Source organism: Sinohyriopsis cumingii, unplaced genomic scaffold (assembly GCF_028554795.1).
Source record: "Sinohyriopsis cumingii isolate HCF-2022 unplaced genomic scaffold, ASM2855479v2 utg000160l, whole genome shotgun sequence".
Taxonomy (NCBI): Eukaryota; Metazoa; Mollusca; class Bivalvia; order Unionida; family Unionidae; genus Sinohyriopsis; species Sinohyriopsis cumingii.
This window is the reverse complement of record NW_028315873.1, coordinates 2,657,400-2,682,524: the sequence shown is the minus strand read 5'-3', so window position 1 is coordinate 2,682,524 and position 25,125 is coordinate 2,657,400. Positions and strand designations below refer to the sequence as shown.

Genomic DNA, 25,125 nt, shown 5'->3' with positions numbered 1-25,125 from the left:
TGTTCAGTATTATAATTTTAGTAATAAACTTTCTTACTATAACTAAGAGTTTATCTTGCAAAAAACTGAGACTCTTCTTGAATTAAATTTTCCATTACGTAATAGCTTTTTTCATTATATAGACATATTAATTATGAACTGATGTGACGTAGAAGACTATATAATCTTGGTTTTCTAGAAATGATTAATTTGTGCTTTTAAATCTGAGCAGAATCAGTCGTAGAATAGTTGTGTCCATTATTTCATTTGGGATAGAATTTATCTATTTAAATTCAAGTGATTCGTCTATGGAAATGCAAGGTGCTCAACAATAACATTCTTGAAATAGACTTTGATTCACAGAGTGAAATTCAAAGAAGGGTATATTCTTGAATTGTATTGCTGTGGTTCAACAATATAACATTGACACATGAACACGACACAGGCCATCGCAGGCACATTCACACCTCCAGCTTTGGATTTTTTTAAAAAGTATTATTAAGACTAAAATTTATTTAAAACATTAAATATTGGGACTTGCATTAGCATTTCTAGAATTATTTGGGATTTAGTTTGCAATGCCGTAAGTTCATTTGTTTTGCATTTAAGCTTTGTATTCTAAGGAAATAAATCGTTGAATTGCATCAAGTTTGCTGCATATCACTCTTTTCTATTACTTAGTTTGAGACAACAAAGTCGTAAATAATTTCAGGAAAGTTCGATTTCAAATTTAAATTCACCTTGTCTTGAAATTTTCTGTCCCAGATATTATTTCACATTTTATAATTTGTTTGAATGGAAACTAACATGCTTTTACAATACCATATAAAGTGAAAAACCGATTTTAAATCATGCCCAGGAAAAATGTATTTTAAATCATGCCAAGGAAAGGTTAGACTCCTTGAATAAAGATAGATTACTGCAGCTGCGAGGAAATTGGATTCTTCTGTGGCAAATACTTCATTAACAAAGTTGTAATTTAAATTATTTGGGTCGAGCATTTAGTAGGAAACAATATTTTGGATCAAATTGCTTCGAGTTTGATTAGTAAATCTCTATATCTCGCTGAAATGAAAGCAACATAATTCATTTTAAAATACAAGATGAAAATAAAATGAAGAAGGCTTCGATATCTGAGGGTAAATCAAATACAGGTGCAGAGAGAAAGACGAAAACATAATACTGAAAGAGAAATAAAAATGGAGAAAGGATGGAAATTTAGCTCATCTTTATTGAAAACTGTAATCATTGCATGCATATTGACGTGAAGATTTGCCTTGATGATTACCATGTCAAAACGTTAGAATAGGCTGCTCATACAAATCACGAGTAATCCTAATCTAGTGTAATAATCCTAATCTAGTGTAATAATCCTAATCTAGTGTTGTCCGTTAGTATTCGTCCCAGCAGTCTTCTAGTTAAAAACGCAAAAATAAAACAACTGTTTCAGCCTAATACGAGCACATCCAAGTCTGTCTGGTAGATTTTTTAGAAAGTCTGATTAAATGTATCAGAAAACCTTATCATTTCCTACGTGCACCTATTGCAAGACGAAATGACACACAATGTATGATTGCTACTCATTACAAAATAATCAGCAAAAACAAGACAGACTTATTCCAATTTCTATTATTTCTAAGATATCAAGGTTACGTTCATGTATTGAAAGCGAAACATTTGTTGAGAGAAACAAACGTCATTCTGGTTTTGTCATGTAGAATGATGAACTATTCATGTCGACCGGGTTCTATAACATTCAGAGGTGATTCTGCCAATTATATCTATATTAATATTTTAAGGGACATAAAAGCTTCTCAGGGTCTTTTTTCATCAGGTACTTTGCATTGTTCTGATAAGTCTTCTTCTAATGAGATTGTTCTTGTTCAGGGGGTGGAGTGCGGCGTTGGTAATGTTCCTCTCCATCTATCAAGTGTATTCATTTATTACTTGGAAATGACCAAGACACAGTTGGTGTTAGTTTATTTGTAAATGATGCATATTGTTTTGATCAGAAAGCCCGTTTTTTTAAAAAAACAATCACTTGATGTGTACCCAGTTTGTGCAGGTACTAGAGCTATGGCAAAGAATGCTCTTGAAAATGATGTTGATGAGGAAATTATTTATGTAGCTCACTCATGTATTGGCCAGGCTTATGATGAGGTCACTTTTGCTAGTCGTTTGGATGAATCGAGAAGCATTGATCATAGTTATTCTGTTTTAACTGGCAATTCTCTGTATTCTAATCAGGCTGACAAACGGCAATCACTTGTTTCTCGTAGATAAACAATATCCTGAAATCTTCTGTGTCTTTAAGTGAGATATTAACGCCACTAAAGGAACATAAGTACATTTTTGTTATGTTTCAAAAATGGGGACTGATGCAAAAAAAAAGTTAGATCACATGAAGTACTTGCTGTTGAGAATTGGTCAGTGATTTATCAGATTGGAGATCCAAACATGTATATACATGATTTAGCCCATGAAATTCCTTTGGATAATCATTTAGGGATCGTGAGACCGAACACAAGATCTTGAATCGTTTGTACTGGCTAAAAATGAAAAGTTAATAAATTAGATTTTGTCAACTTGTCAAAGGGTAGACAAAACCCAATTAGAAGATGCTCAATGCCCACCTACAGCCGATTCCTTCATTTGACGAGCCACATAGCAGACTATGGTAGATTGTGCCCGTCCTTGACCTATACCTGCTGACCATAATGTGTTTGTCTGCAGGATTCCCATGGTCTTGTTTTATTTATAATTTGTGTCATTCATAACATTTCATGTTAAGTAAACGTTTTGGTCAGTTAGTCAGACTTATTCATTTTCTATTTCACTATATGATATGGATAGTTGTATTTTGGACTAGACCTTGTCCACAATAACGTTCATTTTCTGCCTGACCTGAATTATTGCTCTTTGTCTCCTGTAAATGACTACTACATACACATTTGTTCTCTATTTATATGGGTTAACTATTATGATTATTATCTTCACCTGAATTAATGCTGTTGTGTTTGCTATGTTTTCTATTATACATGTAGTAATGTAGTTTCTAATTATAAATACATCTTCTAATCACTGGGAAGCAACTAGAATTAAATTTTCCATTAGATAACAGTTGGTTGTGTTTAGGAAATATTATTTTGACCTGAGGTCAATTAGATAAATATATATTATTTTCTAGAAAATATTGTTGTGTCCAGTATTCCTTCTGGGCTGGAATTTCATTTATTCAAATTATTTAATTCAAACGATTCTTCTCTGGAAATACAAAGTGCTCAACGTAAGATTTTCGGAATACAATTCTGGATAACTGGTGAAATTCAAAAAATAGTATGCACATGGATTGTATTTTTATATCCAAGAAAAGACTACTGGCACATCACTACGACACAGGCCAACACATGCATTTCAACACATCCAGCGTTGAATTTATTTTGGACTACCACTAATGTTATTTTTTCAGAACTTTAAACATCAAGACTGGTATTAGCAATTCCAGCAATTTGGGGTACTTTGCAATATTGTAAGTACCTTTCTACATTTGCACTTTGTATTCCAGTGAAATAAAGTGTTTGTTAAATTTTACAAAGCTTGTTGATCTTTAATATTGCAAATGTTAAAACCAAAGACTCGTAAAAACATGTTTATTTCCTTGAATAATGATATGCATGTATGATCTACTATCTACACATAAATATCAACTATGCGTTATGTAGTTTACAAAATAAATGTCTATGGTTAGGTGCAACATCAATTGATTTCGGGCAAAGTTCATTCTCTTAATGTAATCTAAGGTGGGGTTAAATTATTGTTACGTATGTAAGAGCTGGATGTATTTCTTTCTGTGTGCATGTTTTAGATATAGTATTATTTATATGTGCCTATGGTTTGGATACAGTATTCTTATCATGTGTTTAATATGTATATCTATGTATAACGAACTTTCTCGCATATTCAGGAAACGTGTCAGATCATTGTCAACAATATTAAAATGCTGAGAGAAAGTTGTTCAAAATCACATAAAGTCAGCATCATTTGTATTACCTGGAATGTTTGCATTATTTCTCAAGACCGTATTGGAGTGAAATCCTTCACTCGGGATTTGCGTTTGCCACTTATGGAAGTTGTCTGTATATCTCTGTTCGTATAGAGGAAGCATATAATATGACGGAGAGAGAGAGAGAGAGAGAGAGAGAGAGAGAGAGAGAGACAGAGAGAGAGAGACAGAGAGTCTTGGACATCATGAAACTATAAAGGATGATCGAACCCAATAAGTACCTAGTTACAATGGAGTTGGAATTTTTGATCAATATCACAAGTGGGCTGTTTATTGAAAGAAGGTAAACACGATCGGTATATACTAGTTCATGTAGCACGGAGAACACGCTTTTGTATAAACTGATTCATGCAACAAAAAGGAGAACACTATTGGTATTAATTAGTTCTAGTAGTAAGAATTGTATATTGAAATCTCTTTGGAACTTCGAAATTCATTTCAATGTCCAAATTATTAGCAGATGGAATAAATTACTCTTTAAATGTGCCACTTAATTTAATTCTTAACAATGCAATACATAATTAATTGTTGTAGATGTGTCTGTATACTTGAATGTATGATATATATGTTCTTTTATGTTTACAATGTTTTTACTTTATATATATATATATATATATATATATATATATATATATATATATATATTAATTTAGAGGTATGGACTATGTAATCTGAAATAAAGACGTCTTATCTTATCTTAACAGGTTCGTTTAACAGAAGGCGATCACTGTGGGGTAAGAACTGGTTCATATAAAGGGAAGGTGAATACTGTCAGTATGTACAAGGGCGGGTAACAAAAACATGTGCAAGAATAAATAATGATATGGACATTATAACAGTTTGAAAATGCAACTGATGCAAATGGAAGATGTGACATTGTTTTAAATTAAAATGACATTAATATAAAGGATATGTTTTAGATATGGTGATGGTCGTTATCGTTAGAGTAACTGTTACGAAGAACAATGACAATGACGTAATAGATGACGCAAAGTATACTCAGAACACGATCTGTCAAGCAGATGGTATTAAGGAATAAACAAACAAATAAGCACACAATCCAAACCAACCAAAAGAAATAAACGAAAAAGACAACAAAACAATTTTTGCGAACATTGTTGATGCCGCCGCAGACGCTTGAAATAAATAACTGCTAAGCACTCAATAACTCTTTTCGGTCTGGAGACAGATTGCATCAATAAAGACCTGGCTTGTGATAGGGCTGCTAGTTACGCCCATCTATATGTTTTATTTAAAACCAAGCCAGTATAATCTAACACTGAAAGGGTATATTTTTAAGTTAACAGACAGCAGCATTCAAAGTATTAGAAGGCGGTACCGGTATTATGGCCAAGGCAATACATATTCCCATCCATAAATAAATACATTGGAATTCCATAGCAACAATTAACCTGTGTTTGAAGGTTTAAGGCACATTTGTGAATATTCAATGTTGGATTTAATACGTAGTTTTCCTGCATTGTTTACATTGTAAGTAAAAAAGTATAAATTAAAACAGATCATAATGACAAAGATTTTATCTTAAAAATGATCATATATTGTACTTATATCTAGTTATGATATAAAAGGAGTTGTTTTATTGCATGGTTCCGTTATATATTTCATTAGCAGTGCTTACAAAAATGTGGTTCCCCAGGTGTCTGAATGCTTTAAGGCGCCCACCAATATGTTTATTTTCCGGGATCTTCCTCCACAAATTATATGGTGTGCTGAAATATGGCGTTAAACCCAAAAACAAGAAGTTACAATAAATGCCCTTGGTGATGTCTGCATCAATCAAAGCAAAACATAATACATTATTAAGTAAGTAAAGGTGATATATATAGAATGCTAAATTGGCCAACAATGTCATGTTTTATATCAATGTTCCATAATCTGTTTCGAGTTGTATCCTCATATAGTACTTCTGTACTCTTTAAATATGTATTTCAGGGTGCACCACTGTAACTTGTGTTTTAATTTGCTAACTTTAGTCAGTTGGAAAATGTTGGACACTTATAAATGCAGTACCAGTTGGATAATATTGGACACTTGTATCTGTGCTACTTTTAGATAATTCAACATTTTTTGGACACGTTGATACTACAAATCTATGGTCTTAAGATATATATAGTTCTATATCTAACTTCAGGTCACAATTAGCAATTTCTTTAAAGAAAACATTTACATAATGGCAAATTTCATTCAGGGAGCCTCCGGATGTTAACAAGATAAAATGTTAATTACAATTAGAAGTATATTACAAACATTATATACAAAATGGTAAATACAATGTCCATGACTAAAGCAAAGACAATAATCCTAATAGTTAACCCATACTCGTTGGGAATATATTGTTTATGAAATAGTTGCTTACAGAATAAAAAAGTAAATCATTCATGTCAATTAGAAAATAAAGTTAATTTTCGGACAAGGTCAAATTCAGAGTTTAGATATCCATAGCATATAATCAAATAAAAAATTAAAATACCCTATGAAATAGTTCAAATTAAATAAATAATAACATCTATATATTCTATTTTAGTTAATTCGTTACTATTAGACTGTATCGTGTCTACCTTTTGTCATTGTGGATACTACTGGACACTTGGATCCTTGCTGTCTTAAGTCAATCAGATAATATTGAAAATAGTATATTTGCTACATTCAGTCAATTGGATACTGTTAGAAACTTATATTTGTATTACGTTTAATCAATTGGATATTGTTAGACGCTTTTATCTTTACTACGTTTAGTCAGTTAGATACTTGTTGATACCTTTAAGGCTGCCGTTATTAAATATAGAAAAATTGTTATAATTAAAAGGTTGCTCTCTTTACTGCCTTATGAATAAACAGTGAGACTTTCATCGAACATTTTGTCATAGTTCGAGTCCGGCATTGATATCTGCAGTAGTTCGAACTTATGATAAAAAACACAACCAAGCAAACAACACAATTATGTACCAACGTGTAATTTGATATATCCAGATTCTCGTCCTTTGCATCATTGCAAGTATTCACTTTATCTTCCTGTATATCATTGTGTATATTCTCCTCTTGTCTATCATTTCATGTATTTAGATTCTCTTCCTGTCTATCATTTCATGTATTCAGATTCTCTTCCTGTCTATCATTTCATGTTTTCAGATTCTCTTCCTGACAGTCATTTCATGTATTCAGATTCTCTTCCTATCATATCATGTATTCAGATTATCTTCCTGTCTATCATTTCATGGATTCATATTCTCTCTCTGGCTATCATTGCAGGTATTCATATTCTCTTCCTGTATATCATTGAATGTATTTATATAACTAGTACATATTTAAAGTGTCATGTATAATTAATTTATATTGTGAGCTTACGTTTTTCCCGTGATTATAGGTTGTAAACAAACTTTTTTCAAGGTTGAATTTCATTCTGTACTCTTGCGAAATAAATCGTTTTTAATTTTATTTACATAGGTGGTTTCATTTCTTTATGTTACATATTTTGAGACTCAGAGTCGTAACAATATTAAAAGGTTATAATCACTTCAGACGAAATATAGTATATTCTTTAATATAATAGACATCAATAAATGAATGTTTGAGTAAGAAGTTTTTGATCAGATGAAATTTATGTATAATGTTGTGTTTCCTACATAATGAACTGTATACATTTTTCCATCGCCGATACAAAGTATTGCTTCATATAGATCGGCCAGTAGATCTTGGAATCAACAGTAAGAAAAAAAGGAAAGATCTCGTTGGAGTGGACACTTTATGCAGAAAGGAATAATCAAGTGTATTTTCTGCATAGATACACATGGATATACACAAATGTCCAAGTTATGGCCTTGTTGTTGATAGCGACAGTGCAATGATACAGATATACGCAAATATCCTAGTTATCGCTTTGTTATTGATAGTGACAGTGCATGGATACAAACGGGATACGCACAAATGTCCAAGTTATGGCCTTGTTGTTAATAGTGACACTGCATGGATACAAACGGATATGCACACATGTCAAAGTTATGGCCTTGTTGTTAATAGTGACACTGCATGGATACAAACGGATATGCACACATGTCAAAGTTATGGCCTTGTTGTTAATAGTGACACTGCATGGATACAAACGGATATGCACACATGTCCAAGTTATGGCCTTGTTGTTAATAGTGACACTGCATGGATACAAACGGATATGCACACATGTCAAAGTTATGGCCTTGTTGTTAATAGTGACAGTGCATAGATACAAACGGATACGCACACATGTCCAAGTTATGGCCTTTGTTGTTAATAGTGACACTGCATGGATACAAACGGATATGCACATATGTCCAAGTTATGGCCTTGTTGTTAATAGTGACACTACATGGATACAAACGGATACGCACACATGTCCAAGTTATGGCCTTGTTGTTAATAGTGACAGTGCATGGATACAAACGGATATGCACACATGTCCAAGTTATGGCCTTGTTGTTAATAGTGACACTACATGGATACAAACGGATATGCACACATGTCCAAGTTATGGCCTTGTTGTTAATAGTGACACTGCATGGATACAAACGGATATGCACACATGTCCAAGTTATGGCCTTGTTGTTGATATGACACTGCATGTATACAAACGGATATGCACACATGTCCAAGTTATGGCCTTGTTGTTAATAGTGACAGTGCATGGATACAAACGGATATGCACACATGTCAAAGTTATGGCCTTGTTGTTGATAGTGACACTGCATGGATACAAACGGATATGCACACATGTCCAAGTTATGGCCTTGTTGTTAATAGTGAAAGTGCATGGATACAAACGGATACGCACAAATGTCCAAGTTATGGCCCTGTGTTTGTTGATATGACAGTGCATGGATACAAACGGATACGCACACATGCCCAAGTTATGGCCTTGTTGCTGTTTATAGTGACAGTGCAAAAGTCCTGCTTCAAATTCTTGATCACGAATATGCTGCTAATGAAACCGTGAAAAGGTTTTTTAATAGTTCCAGGTACACATAACATATACATTAGCATTGTCGACTAAAATTATACGGAATGTTCAGCAACTGATGTGTTGATATATGTATGGGAAATGCCATATTGTTACTGGCTAATGGGTGATGAATTGCTTATACGTTTGCCTGTCATATAAGCGGTCAACTGCTGAACAAATGCCTTCAGATCATGCGCACTGAAATGTATGATGAACACAAAGCAAACTTTCCTCAGGAGATGTCATCAAGTAGATCATTATGGTGATAAGAGTGTTGTATGTGGAGAAAGCAGGGAAACACTCATTGAGAAATTGTGTTGAGTATCATCAGTAAGCAGTGCTCACATAAAAGGGAATTCATTCTGAGAAATCCAAAACAGTTCAGTACCCTTGCGGTGATTATCCTGACAAACACTTATTTTAACTTAAGAGTAGTTTGATTACTGAAACCTTACTGAAATGTATGATGAACACAAAGCAAACTTTCCTCAGGAGATGTCATCAAGTAGATCATTATGGTGATAAGAGTGTTGTATGTGGAGAAAGCAGGGAAACACTCATTGAGAAATTGTGTTGAGTATCATCAGTAAGCAGTGCTCACATAAAAGGGAATTCATTCTGAGAAATCCAAAACAGTTCAGTACCCTTGCGGTGATTATCCTGACAAACACTTATTTTAACTTAAGAGTAGTTTGATTACTGAAACCTTACAGTATCCATACCTTAATTAAGAAAAAGGGTATTTTAAAAGACTATATTCCGGACACTTTGCTTCTTGCCAATTTTCCAAAGTCAGCTGTAATTAGTTATCAAATTATTATATGTCTCAAAGTCATCTGCGTCTTTCATCCGTGTCGTCCGTAGCGTCGACACATTGCAAGGAAGCCTTCTTATCCAAGATTGTAAATCTAAAACATTTTCTACTTTTATGAAGTTTACATGTTATTGGAGAGTGCTAATTCATTTCTTCATCAATGTGGACTATTTCTTTTATGCAATGGAATACTTTAAAAACAATCACAAATATATGTAAATTATTCTAACAATAAAAGTAAATTTGTATGAACTATGCATATATATTAGGGTTATTGAATCGGTAAGAAGTTCACATATTGTATATATCAGTTTTGCCCCCACATCCTGTGTCATGCAATAGGGTGTGTCCTTACTCACAAGGACATAGCAAGAAAATCACCATGATAACGAGTATAGAACCAAGCGTGCACTTTCCGAGGACGAGAATATATATTTATGTGTGCATCCTGCAAGCACGCACCACCGGATCTATTTTACGCCCTTGAGATGGGCTCCTTGATTACGCCGTCGAAACCAGTAACTGCAGACTGTCAGCACACACTACCCGGTATACTCCTGCGACGGGTTTCTGGGTCATGACACAAGCTAAATTATACAGAATATTTAAGGAAACAACGGCAAGGTATCCGGCAGAGACAGAAACAGGCGACAGATAGCGCTCATGTGAATGATTGCATTTCTTTAATTTTCATTTTAAAAAGCTCTGTGAAAGAGAGGAAAAAATGAACTTTTTGAAGACAAAAATTATCTAAATAATTCTTTAACTTTATAATATATGAATTAAATTATACACGATTCTAAGCATTTATCAGTACTAAATGCCCTTTCGTAGGCAACATTTACCTGTTAAGTAATTATATTCGTTTAGTTTTAATGTTTCTTATTAATTTTGATATAGCATGTTTGTACTACACTCAAAATTAAAAAGGCCATTTCGGTGGAAATGATTTTGCTAGATGTATATTTGTTTAACAAAATGAACTTTACAGCCTAAACGTGTGCAATATATATTTCATCTGATGTTTTGGAGTATAGGACTACACTGCGAAATAGTTGATGTTCGCATTGACCCGCATATTTAGGACTTTTAGGGATTGAATTCACAACAATGTAGTGTCTCTTGAATTTTCACTTTCTAGTGTATGAAATGAATTGTATGTTGATTTTACTTAAGTTTTCGGTTTCACTCAGAAAAGAGAAAAAGATTATGATGGCTGCCATCGAAACGTAAGATATTTTTAATATAATATATATCAACAAAAGAAAATGTATTTCTTGATTAGATTAAAGTGAGCCATAATATTGTGATTGCGACAGTATAATTTGTATAAAGGTTTCCCTCCCTCTAATATAAATCTACCTCTTCTTCCAGGCAGGCTGTATTAGGTAATAAGAATCCGACTTAACTGGTATTAATCCTTGTCATAAGGCATTCTATTTTTGGTTTGGACGTCTTTCCTCACAAGATCCGATATTTAGACTGTCTGAATGTTGTACTGAAATCTTGAATAGATACTTGGGGTACAATGTGAACAATCCTTTTTATATTTAGTTCTTGAATTCATACATGCGGAAATATTTGATTACTGTCTGAACAGTCCTGTTATAGTAAATTCTTGTTTATATACAGGCGGGACAATGTGACAGCTATTTTTAAAAATTATTCCCAGAATTCATACGGACGGGACTGTATGAACATCAGTTATTTCAAAAGATAGTCCCTTAGTCGAATAATTGCGGAAGAAATATATGTTGCATACATGGACTAACAAATGCAGGTTTTAATGTGAGGTGATTTAGATTTTTAACATAGCTTTTTAAAAAAAATTCAGCCATATCGCTACTATGTCTGTAGGACTCACGGTACTAATTCAGCTCCAATGGTAAACATATGGAAACACTATCATATTCAAAATTCAATAACTTAAAATTTCTGGGTGCTGATAATGACACCTATAATTCTTCATGCACATCTAACCTTGGTGCAAGCTTATGTGTGGAGAACACCATATGACCCGCGGCACTTTGTTTACATACATGTGCATGAAACACGTGTTATTGATTCTGCACCAAATGAATCAGGTGCTACTTTCAGTATTGAGTACTCCTGAGTCAAGCCTGTAAAAATGCTAAAATTGCTTCAGTAGAAATTTGTCAATATTTCTTTTTACATTACATATAGGATAAGCTCTCAAAAGATATTTTTCCTAAATTTTAATTTTCATTATTAACCAATTATGGACCACCAAACCTGTAAATACTCTATTATTTCTTCACCCATTTCTAGACTGGTTCACAGTTCTTCTGTATAATTAGTACCGTGTGTCCTGTAGTGTGGCAGTTTAAAGTGATGTCTAGCACTGGGGCATCATTCCGCAGACATGTATCATCATGTCCCACACAGTCACATTATCCTGACACCAGGCCGACCAGTCCTAACACTAATCTCTTAATTCTGAGCTTTTAGCGAAGCAGATGTTAGCACTATTCATCAGTCTTTGACAATACTTGTCCCGGATGCAGGAGGTCGCAGTTCGAATCTATCCCGAGTCATAACGAATACTTATACAAATAGTATCAGCAGCTGCCTCATTTAGTGCACATGATTAAGAGGTTGCTGTTAGGATTAATAGTCCTGGTGTCAAGACAATATGACTGGCTGGGACCTGATGGTACATGTCTAGGGCATGATGCCCCCGTGCTAGACATCACTATAAACTGACACAATGCAGACATCGTAGTGATATGACACTGTTAAAGCTACGATAAGAATCTAAATCATGGGCACACACACACACACACACACACACAACGAAATATACATTTTAAATCCATAATCAGTTTCTATGACATGGCAAATTTTCTAGCGATTCTTAATAAAAAAAAGATGAATTACTAGGATTCGTCGAAACGTTGTTTCTCATTTTCACCTGTCAGCCTACCGTCTTGCCGTTCCGTCCTGTCTGTAAAATGTAGCGCGTTTATGTCAGTCATTGGTTTAAAAATAACTATCTAGGAGCTCTTTCAGGGGTTTAAAAAACGAAACCACATGTAGTGATAGTATCAAGGTTATGACCTTTGTCCAAAAGGTGAAAAAGAGACCTGTCGGTATTTACTGACTGGATGCAGTCATTGACATCAAAGTCATGAATCAGAATCCCGTCTAAACGGTGTTCAAAGAGACGGCGGTATGTACTGACTTGATGTAGACAAAAATGTGTTTTCTCGTCTTAGGAAAGCATGTATATGTTCTGCATTAGCTATTAGAAGACACCCTGGTGCGTAACACAGAAGCAAGGGTCTTGGACAAATGAGATTTTAAAAAGTGCGAACTCCATGCACATATGAATAAATTAATTCGTACTCTCCCAATAAAAAGTATAAATAATTTCACAGAGGTCAAATCATTAGTTTCCAAATTAAAGGCTTGTGCACGAATCGTTAACATTGAATTGAAAATATGGAAGACGCAGACGACGCTGATAGAAACAAAGAACAATTTGATAAAAAATTGGAGCTGTCCGTAGCAAATCGTCAGTAAGCTAAGTGCTTAATTATATTCATTCAAACACCCGATTCTTAATACAATCACAGATACTGACAGCCTTCTGTATTCAAAACACACAGATGTTAACAAATATGTTAATCAAGATTGTGACCTCTAATATAAAGAACTTTTTCGATTTGTCGGAACGGATTACCCAGAATTGTAGAAGCTAATTCCAAATGATACTTAACAAGAATTTCGCCACTCTCGTTTCCTGCTGCCTCCACCTACAACAGTTTTATCAGCAGCTATGAACTGCTAGCATTAGATTTATTATCCTTCTTAGCAGGCAACTTTTTCAAAACATAGCTGCTTCTATTACATGACAGAAGACAGTCAGTGCTCTTCCTACATCACTGGCCAGTAAGTAAACAACAATACCCGTAAAGCTATTAACGCATCCATTAATGAAATTGCAGATCGTTTTATTTGAAACTTTTGAATATATGTCACTTGTAGATGGTCCCGTTAATAATTTTAAAGGGTCAGGTACAGCAGCTGTACCGCAAATCGACCACTTCAGGATCAAGAATTGTAAACCTAAATTGTACACGTTCACGAGAAAAACAGCCACTTAACTTAGGTATTTTGTGTCCATTCATTTGTATCCATGCGGAAAATAAACATGTCTATGTGTTTTGAATACATATGTCCACCCAAAAGGAATCGGTCGTATATTTCTTCCTTTTGAATCTTTGATGCTTCAATTTTCTATGCAATAGAATAGTAACAAAGTGTTTTTATCTGACGTACATTCCTATATCAGTGAATTAATCCAAACGCCCCCTTCCCGGTGTCAGAAATAATCGCATATTTATTATCATATTACTGTCATAGTATCACATAATAACACAATGTTATCTCATATTAATTTAGTATTGTCTCTTACAAACACAATATCTTGTCGTAATAACTAATTTTGCATTAACGCAATGCTTTTTGGCAATAACACAACGTCCATTGTAAAAGCCGATGCTATTTCTTAATAGCGCAGTACTATTTTATAATAATGTCATTTGATATAATGATAATATAATAGTCTCTCATAACACAATTTGTTAATATTATATAATGCCAAATGATGATTCATGTTTGGTTGTTAGCTTTTATCTACTCTTTTGTGGAACATGGTGTATATATAAATACATGCATGCATACACACAAAAAAATCCTTTGGGGTACCATCTTTTCCTGATGGTAGTGAGATTTTCTTTTCGCGAATGTCATAATCATTTTTAAACGATAATTATTACATATAATTGCGTGTAACTGAGACATGTGTTTAATTACTTAACTTTTCGTACAAGCTATTCCTGAACTTATCAGACGGTTCTTTCTTTGTTGCTTAATAATCCGTAACGAGGCATTTACTAATTGCTTCGATTTAACAGTATGACGACTCTTACATTCAACATATTATTGTTATCGCACGTCTGTATACAGGACATACAAACGACGTCTTCTATTCAGGCGGAATTTAAGGATCGAGGTGGGGACGTGTAAAGCCATGTTTTTACCAATATAGAAAGAAACTAATTTTGGGATATTATTGTCTGTATATAAAAAGAAATTAGAAACATGTTTCTGCCTGTGATATTGCAACAAAGGTGCTATGTGCATGTACGTATTTATGTAGAGAGATAGATAGCTATGTAATTTTATTATACATTTATATTGAACGGAATCAATACGTAAGAAGTGGCTATCAAAACATGTACATAAGTGAATATCATTGTATGAGCTATTTATATCATGTATGATGTCAGGCTGACAGGGTGATACCTGCGAGGAATGCACACCTGCTCTCGTGGAAGAAAGTTAGTGGCGAATAAATTGTAAGAAAATGGCGACCGCTTCACCGACAGAGGAACGGCTACCTCAAGTGTTACAGTGTCCCATCTGTCTAGAGACGCTTAGAAGACCAAAGATTCTTCCATGCGGACACACATATTGTGCTTCGTGTCTTCAATCACATATGAACAGTAAGGTGATCAATAGGGGAACACAGGCATGTTTTTGTTGCCCAGTGTGTAGGGCAGACACAACACTGTCTGATCTTACAGTAAGTGTCGAACAGTGGGCGGAATCATTTCCAGTGAACAGCAGTGTATCTGGGGTATTAAATCAAGCAGGAGAAATGCATGCCGATACATTTTGTGATATATGTCAAAAATGGAACATTCAAACTGCAGCGGTATCATTTTGTAAAGATTGTAAAAGATTCATGTGCAAAATATGCAGAGGACACCACAATGAAAATCATTCACAAATTCGACACGATGTTATCGATTTAAGCTCTCAAACTACATCTTGTTTATCCGACATAGAAATATGTCCCAGGCATCTCAAGAAAAGCATCGAATACTTTTGCAGGGATCACAGTTCACTATGCTGTAGTACATGTGCATTTCTGGAACATCGGAAGTGCGAAAGAGTCATCACAATTGAGGAAATGTTTAAAACTTTTGATATCAGAACAAAGTCAAAAGATTTGGAAGCGAACCTACGTAACATTGGAAGTCACATGAAGCAAATGACAAGCAAGGTAAAGAAAATTGCTGATGGGATTAAAACTGACAAATCCGCCATTTTACAGCAAATACAGAATCTAAAATCTGAGCTAAATGTCCAACTACAAATACTTGAGGACGATTTAATTGCCTCTGTTGAAGGACATCATAAATCTGAAGACTTGAACCTGCAAAATCAGGAGGCCAGGTGTCACAGTTTAATTGCTGCGATTGAGAGTGACTTGACCCAATACGACCGTGTGATGACCCACGGGACTGGGACTCAGAAAGTCATTATGCTCCACAACATGGAGCAAAATCAAAACAGATATCACAAGGTCATGTCGGAGTATAAGGAAGAAATCAGAAATATCAAATTTCACCTGCATATTAATAAAAGGGTGAAGGACCTGATAAAGGAGTTAAATAGATTTGGATTAATAAAGGTAACCCGAACTAAACACTATTTTCCTTCGTGTCGTATAATAACTCCATCGGAATCTAAGGCGGAAGTCGTAAGTGGATCAAGTGGAATCCCGCTAAAGAACAGAAAAGCAGTGAAGATATCTGAGTTCAGTGTTAAAGTACTGGGGGATAATGCTATTTGTCACATATCGGATGTTCTAACACTGCCAGGTGCAAAGCATATCCTTGTAGACAGAGCAAATTCCAAGATTAAAGTCTATGGAGAAAATTATCAGTTTCTAGAGAGTATGACTCTCCAGGGAAATCCATGGAATGCTTGTATCCTACCTGACAATAACATAGCCGTGACAGTACCGACTAATAAGACTATTTCGATAATTGGGATTGCGGACAAAATGCAAAAGATTAGAGATCTCAAAACAAGGCTCAGTTGTTGGGGTGTATCAGTATTTATAAAGCGGTTAATAATCACCACGTGCAGTGATGAGGATAGCATCTTGATATTGGACATGACTGGTACAGAGGTGAGAATTCTTCGACCTGATAATTATATTAGTGACAAACTAATATGTCCATGGTACATCAAAGTTAACAAAAGTGAAACGGTTATATACGTATCATATAGTTTTGGGCACAAAATGGTTGCCTACAATAGATTGTGGAATACATTGTTTACCTATACTGATCAGAATATGAGGCTCCCAGACGGCATAGATACTGACAGGGAGGGGAACATTTACCTGTGTGGTTACGATTCATACAATGTACAGCAGATATCAGCGGACGGCGAGCTCATCAAGACACTGATAACTAAGAAGGAAGGTAACCTAAAGCCTCGAACACTTAGATTTTCCAGAGACCTGGACCGATTTATTGTAACATACTGTAATTGTGACATTGTTGAAGTGTATGATTTGTGTGACTAAGAGTTTTATAGTAGGAAAGAAACAATTTTGAACAGCTTCTACAATGATATATTCAATACAGGTGGAGTGTATGGAAAACAACATTTCTTATTGTTATTCTTCAAAAACACTGAATCCGTGACTTGAAATGTTTGCGTTTCAGCTACTTTGAAAAATGTCAATTTTTTTATTTATCCACTATCCATTTAGAAAAACATTTTAATCTATTCATTAAAATACGTCTTGATCTTGTTCTACAAGATCGGAGATATTTAATTTACTTTTATACTTACTAGGTCCTCTTTTTGAAATTGAACATCACGTTTTATATAAATAATATACGTTTTGACAGTTGGTCTTCATGGAGGGTGGTCCAAACGGTATGAGAAGGAGTTCACGAGTAAAACCCACTACATTATTTGTAAGACCAACGAACGTTATACCTGGAGAAGCTGGAGATTGAACCTGAAATTACACATACTATTAAATTTTGAAATGAAATTTAAGTTAATAAATAATCTGCATTTTCGTTCATGAAATGAAAGTGTCTGAAAACATATAAAATATTTTTACCGTTTTATGCTGATCGCTCATTGGTATAATCATCACTATATACTGCCAAGTAAGTTCAGTTATTTGCAAAAAGACAAAAAAAGAAGAGATTATGACATACATGCATACATACATACATACAGACAGACAAATACTGACACACCAATTTAGATATCAACCTGTTGCCATCTACCCAACATATCATTTACCTTGTTAATTTTTACCTGTCTGCGTACATAACAAAGCAATTATGTTTTACAAAGGGTTCCAAACATACCAGGACGAAACTGCAGTATTTGAATTTCTTTAAATTCAATCGATTGTTTAACTGATAAATCGCTCAATTAAAACCGACCTAGCTTGACACTTCATCAGTTAAATCACAAGGGAAATAACTGACAAGCATGTTCCTCATACTAAGGACAGTTGTTCTTGTTTAGAGTTTAGAAGGCGTTATGGCTAAAATGCTGCTACACTTATTAAGAGCTTTTCAATACACAAAATACTAGTAAATATAATTTTTATACCAAATGCAAGATGAAAAGAAGAAAATAGACCTACGCAAATAACAATAAATATAAAAAAATCGCAAGATAAATGGCTAACTTAAAATATTAACTATTTCTTTTGAAATTAGGATCTCCAGGTGGTCGATCCTTAAACTTTTAACAAGTCTTTTTGCATTTCATAGTAAAATAAAAATAAACAAAATGCAAAAATAAATATTGTTGTCGTTTAAAGTCATACATTACTTTGCAACCATTCTTGAAATGTATATGAGGTTTAAATAAATAAATAAATAAATAAATAAATAAATAAATAAATAAATAATAATAATAATAATAATAATAATAATATAAAAATAATGCTTAGTAGTAGTAGAAGTAGTAGTTTTGGTGTTGGTTTTGGTGTTGTTGATGCTGCTGTTTTTGCTTTTGTTGGTGCAAAAGTAGAAGCATATAATTTTGGAATTATGGTTAGGGAGAAGTTTATTATTCCTTTGGTAAAGTAGGAAACTGTTGCGTGTAGGTGATGTTACAGTCATAAATTTGTCACGAAGCACTTTATTTACCGATGCCCAACATGTTCTAGTTGAAACCCGTCAAAAATCAATTACCGTTAAACATTAAAACTGTATGAAAATTGTTTCCTTGGTTCTTATGGGACTGATTCAGAGTATGTAACTTTGCATACATAACCAATACGTATAAAGTATTACTGAGCCTATGTAGATTTACTGATGAGGCAGTTTGATTTCTGCAACAATGTAATTGTAATTAAGAGAATTTAGCATTCCAAAATTCAAACTTTCATGCTAATTACATAAAATTGGAGCTTACGGAATACCAACATGTTCCTGATGGAAATGATATGAATAAGTTGAATTGCATAGTCAAAAGAGGTTTTATATGTTATACTTCTTAATTAACGGTAATTTATGAAATCGATTATGTAGCCAACACAAGTTATATACTTCATTGAATTCACACCTACTATATCTGTATTCAAGTCCTGTTAATTTACCATTATGGAAGGGGCTTCGGTGTCGAGTGATCTAAGGCGCTTCAGTGATTGCTGACAACTCGCATCTGTCTGCATGGGTATGCGAAAAAGAGTGCCTGTAGCTTTCCGGGTTTTTCATGGGTCTTCCTCTACCAAATATAGTGACGCCATGTATAGCCTATGAAATGGTGAGAAATAGGGTTAAACCCATACGAACAACAAGAGTTATCGGATTGAAAATGGTAGAAATGTTTGAATTGCATTCGAATCTTCACGAATGCATCAATTATATTGTTTCGTTTTTGAAATAAAAGGATGATTTCACCAGTCCATATATTGCAATACGATCTGTAAAGTACCTACCATAGAGAATACCGCGTCAAAGAGTGGTGTTTTGGTTATATAAGGTTTCTCAGCCATTCTGAGAAAAACACATGCAAGAAAGATATCTTTATTGATCGAATAAACACACTGACATACCGGTACATAACTGATTGTCACGTGTCGGTGTAGGCCGTGCATTGTGGTTCTCTTGTGTTAGTCTTCTGCTTAAAATGAGAGTTGTGGTAAGTAGTCATATACATTAGTCAGATAGCTATACAGTGCAGACATCTGAATACGTTTGCTGCACCTGTAAACACTGAGATCACACGCATTAACAATTAAAACGTATTTTAATAAATCTAGGGTATGCGCCATTTGTACTGGCGTGCCCATTGTATAGAGTTATTAGATTTGAATGATTAGTTGCTTGATTATGGAATGTTGGTCTTGGGGAAACATTTACCAGCCCGAGTCAGTAGCTAATCTCTAGGGGCAAAAGTCAGAGAGTGCAGTGATGGTGAGATTTCATGATGGCATGGTTTATTGTTGTAGACGGGTCCAGGTCAGAGCAGCAAAAGTGGACATGGAGCCAAATAGTTCATATATAAATCAACTGTTGAAATATTTGTGATATGAACTGATATTTTGTACAATGGGATCTGTGATTCTTGCGCGTTCATCTAAATTACGATTGCATGGATACAAAATGAATAGCTGATGAACAATATATGTGGTCTGAGATAAACTAGTTGTAGAAAGAAACACTAGAATGCGAAATTGATAATATGTTAAAGTTCATAACGTTGACAAATTTACCACATCATCCATTAATATGGACGGTTCTGTGGAAGACGTAATTGTGGCATGGAAAGCTGACTGGGATTTATTCTCCTATGTGGTACAACATTTGTGGGATGCAAGCTTGATATCCACAACGAAACCAGAACACTCCAGAAAGTGATACAGCTGATGTAGGCGTTGAAACGTTCTCCGCCAAGCTTAAGTTCTTGTCCCTGATTTCCCAAAATGTTTTTGATAAAACTAGTTAGTTTATGTATTTTGTGGTGTATTGTTTCCCGGAACTGCGAATCTTACTCTTACTATATGCATCTCTACTAAGATGTTGTCTTGAAATGACAGAGCAATATATCATCAACATCCTTGTAATTTTGGTTGTTACATAAATAATATCTTGATACAAAGTAGGAACGTGATATGTTTTTAATAATAAAACGTTTGTTTGATGAAACAAGATTTTTTATTGTCCCATTTAAGAGGGCATGATCTTGATTAAACTGATAAAAAATGTGAATAACCGAAGTAGACATGATCAAAACATTTTACATATTTGTTTTATTGATCAATTATTTATTGGACACAAATATGTGTCAGTATAAATTACCACTCCAGTATATATATATATATATATATATATATATATATATATATATATATATATATATATATATATATATATATATATATATATATATATATGTGTGTTCCATGCTGTTTAAAAAGAGTATGATGCAAACAGAAATCATGCGGATCGATAATCACATACGTAATTTATAAAGCTGTATTTTCTATTATGACCAAATATTGTTATCTATATTGTGATGCAGGAAGCAAATGTTTTCTCAGGCTTAAGAGTTCAAGCACAGAAGGAACAATTTGCTTATATATATATATATATATATATATATATATATATATATATATATATATATATATGTATGTGTATATATATATATGAAAATAAGATTCAAACCTCATGTTCACAGCACCAATCGCCTTGACTACAGCCACACAGTCCGTCAATGTATTTGTATCTGACTGTTGGACGTTCTCTCTCTTGCTCTGTCCCTCTCTCTCTCTCTAGACTGGTCGGCCTGGTGTCAGGATAATGTGACTTGGTCGGACATCATGCTACTTGTCTGCGGCATAATGCCCCAGTGCTAGACATCACTATAAACTACCACATTGCAGACATCGTAGCGATATGACTGAATAATTGTTTAAGCTCCGTTAAAAATCCTAATCGCACACACATATGTCTTCTTTAGCTGGTAATAGGAATGGCAATAAAAGTACTGATATTTCTGCATCTTGCGTTTCCTCAAAATGTAGTTTCTTAGTTCTATAAATTCGAATGACATGACCTATATCATTCTGTCCAAAACGTGATAACCGTGCGAAATTGTAATGTAATTTTGGCTTCATTTCCAACCGAAATCACATTCTCCTTACTTCACTTAAAACCAAATAAAAGCGATATTCCATAGCGTATTTGTGATAATGTAAATTATGAGAATTACTTTTTCGCACATTATAATTCCAAACACTCAATGACAGAACTGAACCAATGCTAGTCCACTGCTCAAATCACGTGTGCATTGTACGGATTGACTCACCTATTAAAACACAATAATGTCCATCACAAGCAGAAAAGCAAACTTGTGTTGGAGGAAAAGAAAAACAGAATCTACCCATTCCAGACCAACTGAACAATATTTATCATTGTTTTAATTCACAATATTACTCTAAATTTCAATTTTAAGTAGGCCAAAACAATATTTCTTATTAAACCAATCTCGATCGTTCGACAAAATTCCAAAGTCACTCTTCGGTGCTATGTACGCATTAATATTATTATTATGTATTGTTGAATCTACGTTTGTGATTTTAGTTTAGAATACAGCATAAATTCAATCACTTCGTTTCTTGTAGTATAGTTTTTTTTATTATTAAACCTTACGAATAAAAAAAAAACGAGTATATAATAAAAATGTTATTGCATTTGTATCGGAAAATATGAATTCGTGTTTCGGAGTAATACCGCACTCCCCTCCCAAGTTCGTGCTTTGATACTCAGAGAAAAAATTTTCGTTCATATTTGCATATATAAATGCAGCAATCTATACGTATAGTTGGACTGGTTGGTTCTGTAAATCCGCTCCACAAGGCATTGCCTCACACTGTCTCCTTTCTGTGTTGAAGTCGTGAATCCATATAGCCAAGAGAATGTAAACAGTCCTGCTATATTCAGTTGTTGCATCCGTACAAGGTATACAATGTGACATCCCTCTTATATAAAATTCTTGAATCCATACAGGGGTACAATGTGGACAGTCTTGTTATATTAAATTGTTCAATCGATACAGGCGGGAGAACTTGAACAGCCATGCTATATTATTTCCTTGAATCCATATAGATAGGGCAATTTGAACAATCCTGCTATATTAGGTTCTTGACTTCCTACATGCGGGACAATGTTACAGTATTACTACACTAAATTCTTCAATTCATACAGGTTGGAGAATTATTTTTTTTCAATATTAAGGTATTGAATGTATACAAACAGAACAGGTGAACAAACGTGTTATATTATATTAAACCCTCGAATTGATACAGGCAGGACTTTGTGAACATCAGTTAGTTTCCATGGGAGATACATTTGCTGCTCACTTGCCCTATCAAGTTCAGTTTGATTAACAAACCATACATTTAAAAAAATCATCTTCCCCTTTATCATTTGGAAATGCTGTACTTAAAAAAGTATTAAAACTTATCTAATATAATTATTCCGATGACACACATTGCCTTAAAGTGCATGCATCTGTCTTATTTGCAGTCGACAATAAGTCATTTGACTGATATTTACTTTAATTCATGAAATTAAAATGGTTCATGATTACTGAGTCACATGTTTATCTTTTTAAAACAATATCGTTCTTCCTCCCTTACATTCTGTTATAAGGAAACTTAATACATACCAATATTGGACTTTGCCTTGAAGTACCAACTACTCCATCATACACAAGAAGAATCCACATTCGTAAAGGAATGAATTTGCACTTTCTCAGAAAGAAGCAGTGGTGCTTTCATAACGGTTCAAAAAGTACTTTCAGAATTAAAAAGCTACTGACGAAACATTAACATTATGTTTACACTACGCAAGTGGCAGTCGACTCCGAGACAAACTTAGATAAATTTGACAAATGATCACAGCTGTCTATGGGAAATCGACAAGAACAAAGTGTCAAGATTTTATGTATTTAAAACACCCAATTCTTAATGAAATCATGGACTTCTGTATTCAAAATACTCACATGTTAACAAATGTGTTTATCAAGTTGTTTACCGCTAAAGTAACGAACTATTTGGATCCGTCTGGATAGATGAACCCAAACGTGTAGACACGTCTTCCTGATGATACTTAACAATAATTTCTCCGGGCTTGTTTCCACTCTGTCTCCACAAACAAGAGTTTTATCAGCAACAGAGTCAGTTTGATGACGTGTCCTGGGAAAAGCATGCATTGTGTGTATAATTCATGTCAGTAAGCACTGTATAAGCATATTAAACTCGTACATTCGTCATTTTATTGGATTTTCTCCTGCATGTGCCAGTTGAACACTTCATTATTCACGTGATCATTGATCTGATATAATCATTATGACTTATTGTAAATTGTATAGCAAGATAAAATGATTGAAATTGTTATGCATAATTAAGTGAATTTACGACATTTTTAGAATAAAACAAAATAACTAATGTATTTTATAAAATGTTTTGGTAACGTTGAATGGTAAAGTATGTGTCGTATTGTACAACACGGAAGTTCAAACAACTATTTTGACGCTTTTATTCAGACACACTTCATTGCCTACAAGAAGTTTTATTCTTATAAGATTCCGTCTTCTTGGGGTCAGTCATAAATTGTCAACATCTGCAACGGCTTGCTTACTTGGTGCTAATTCCATAGGTGCTGTCAACAGTCTAAGAGTTTTACTTAGTTGCTCAATTTTCTTATTTTTTGTCTTCATCTCACGTCTCAGGTTTGAAATATCCGATTTCAGAATACCTATATTTTTCTTGTTTTTCTCCTCCCTTTTCTTCTTACGTACTTGTGACGACGGCACATAATATTGCCTTTGCTTAGCTCTCTCTTTTGGGAGGAACACTGGGCCTTTAGCCGTCTGGCGTTCCTTGTAGGCCTTTTGTATTTCCTTTCTTGTTTGGGTCATTCTAAAATAAATAAGTGTTATGTCTATTTGATTTAATTTATATTTGCTCTAATTGAACTGTCTATAGGTTTTTAGAAAAATGTATTACATGTTAAAGTAATATAATTTATTTACTGAATTTGGCATTTTCCAGAAATTAGTTTAATCTGAAAGCTTTGTCGTAAATAGCTAAAGCTGACCTAGTTCCCGACCTCAATTCAGAAACCAGTGAGTCAAGTAAACAACTTTCTATTTTAATCTTATTCGTGAAGTAAAATGATTGGTTTTGTCAAGGTCGTATGTGACATTAGATGTAAACAGCCTCCATTTTGAAATTCTGGTTTTACCGGAATTGCGCAGTAGTCATGTTTAATACCGATGTTTATAGAGAATTTAGTAAGTTTGAGCTTGAAAACACTTGATGTCAAGGTGTTCGTTTTTGTTGTGACCAGTTTGGAGTTACATTTTAATTTTTATTCAAACTATTTGGATTCAGAA

General features: G+C 34.0%; 1 protein-coding gene across 1 annotated transcript in view; it reads left to right on the top strand.

The window, feature by feature from the left end:
- Window positions 1-14,883: 14,883 nt before the first annotated feature.
- LOC149774637 (uncharacterized) overlaps window positions 14,884-25,125 on the top strand; it is a 51,271-nt gene continuing 41,029 nt past the window's right edge. The window contains exon 1 of the mRNA XM_089944962.1: window positions 14,884-17,250. Coding sequence (XP_089801088.1) covers window positions 15,242-17,250 — 2,009 coding nt within the window. The 5' untranslated portion in view covers window positions 14,884-15,241. The remainder of the gene's footprint in view (window positions 17,251-25,125) is intronic.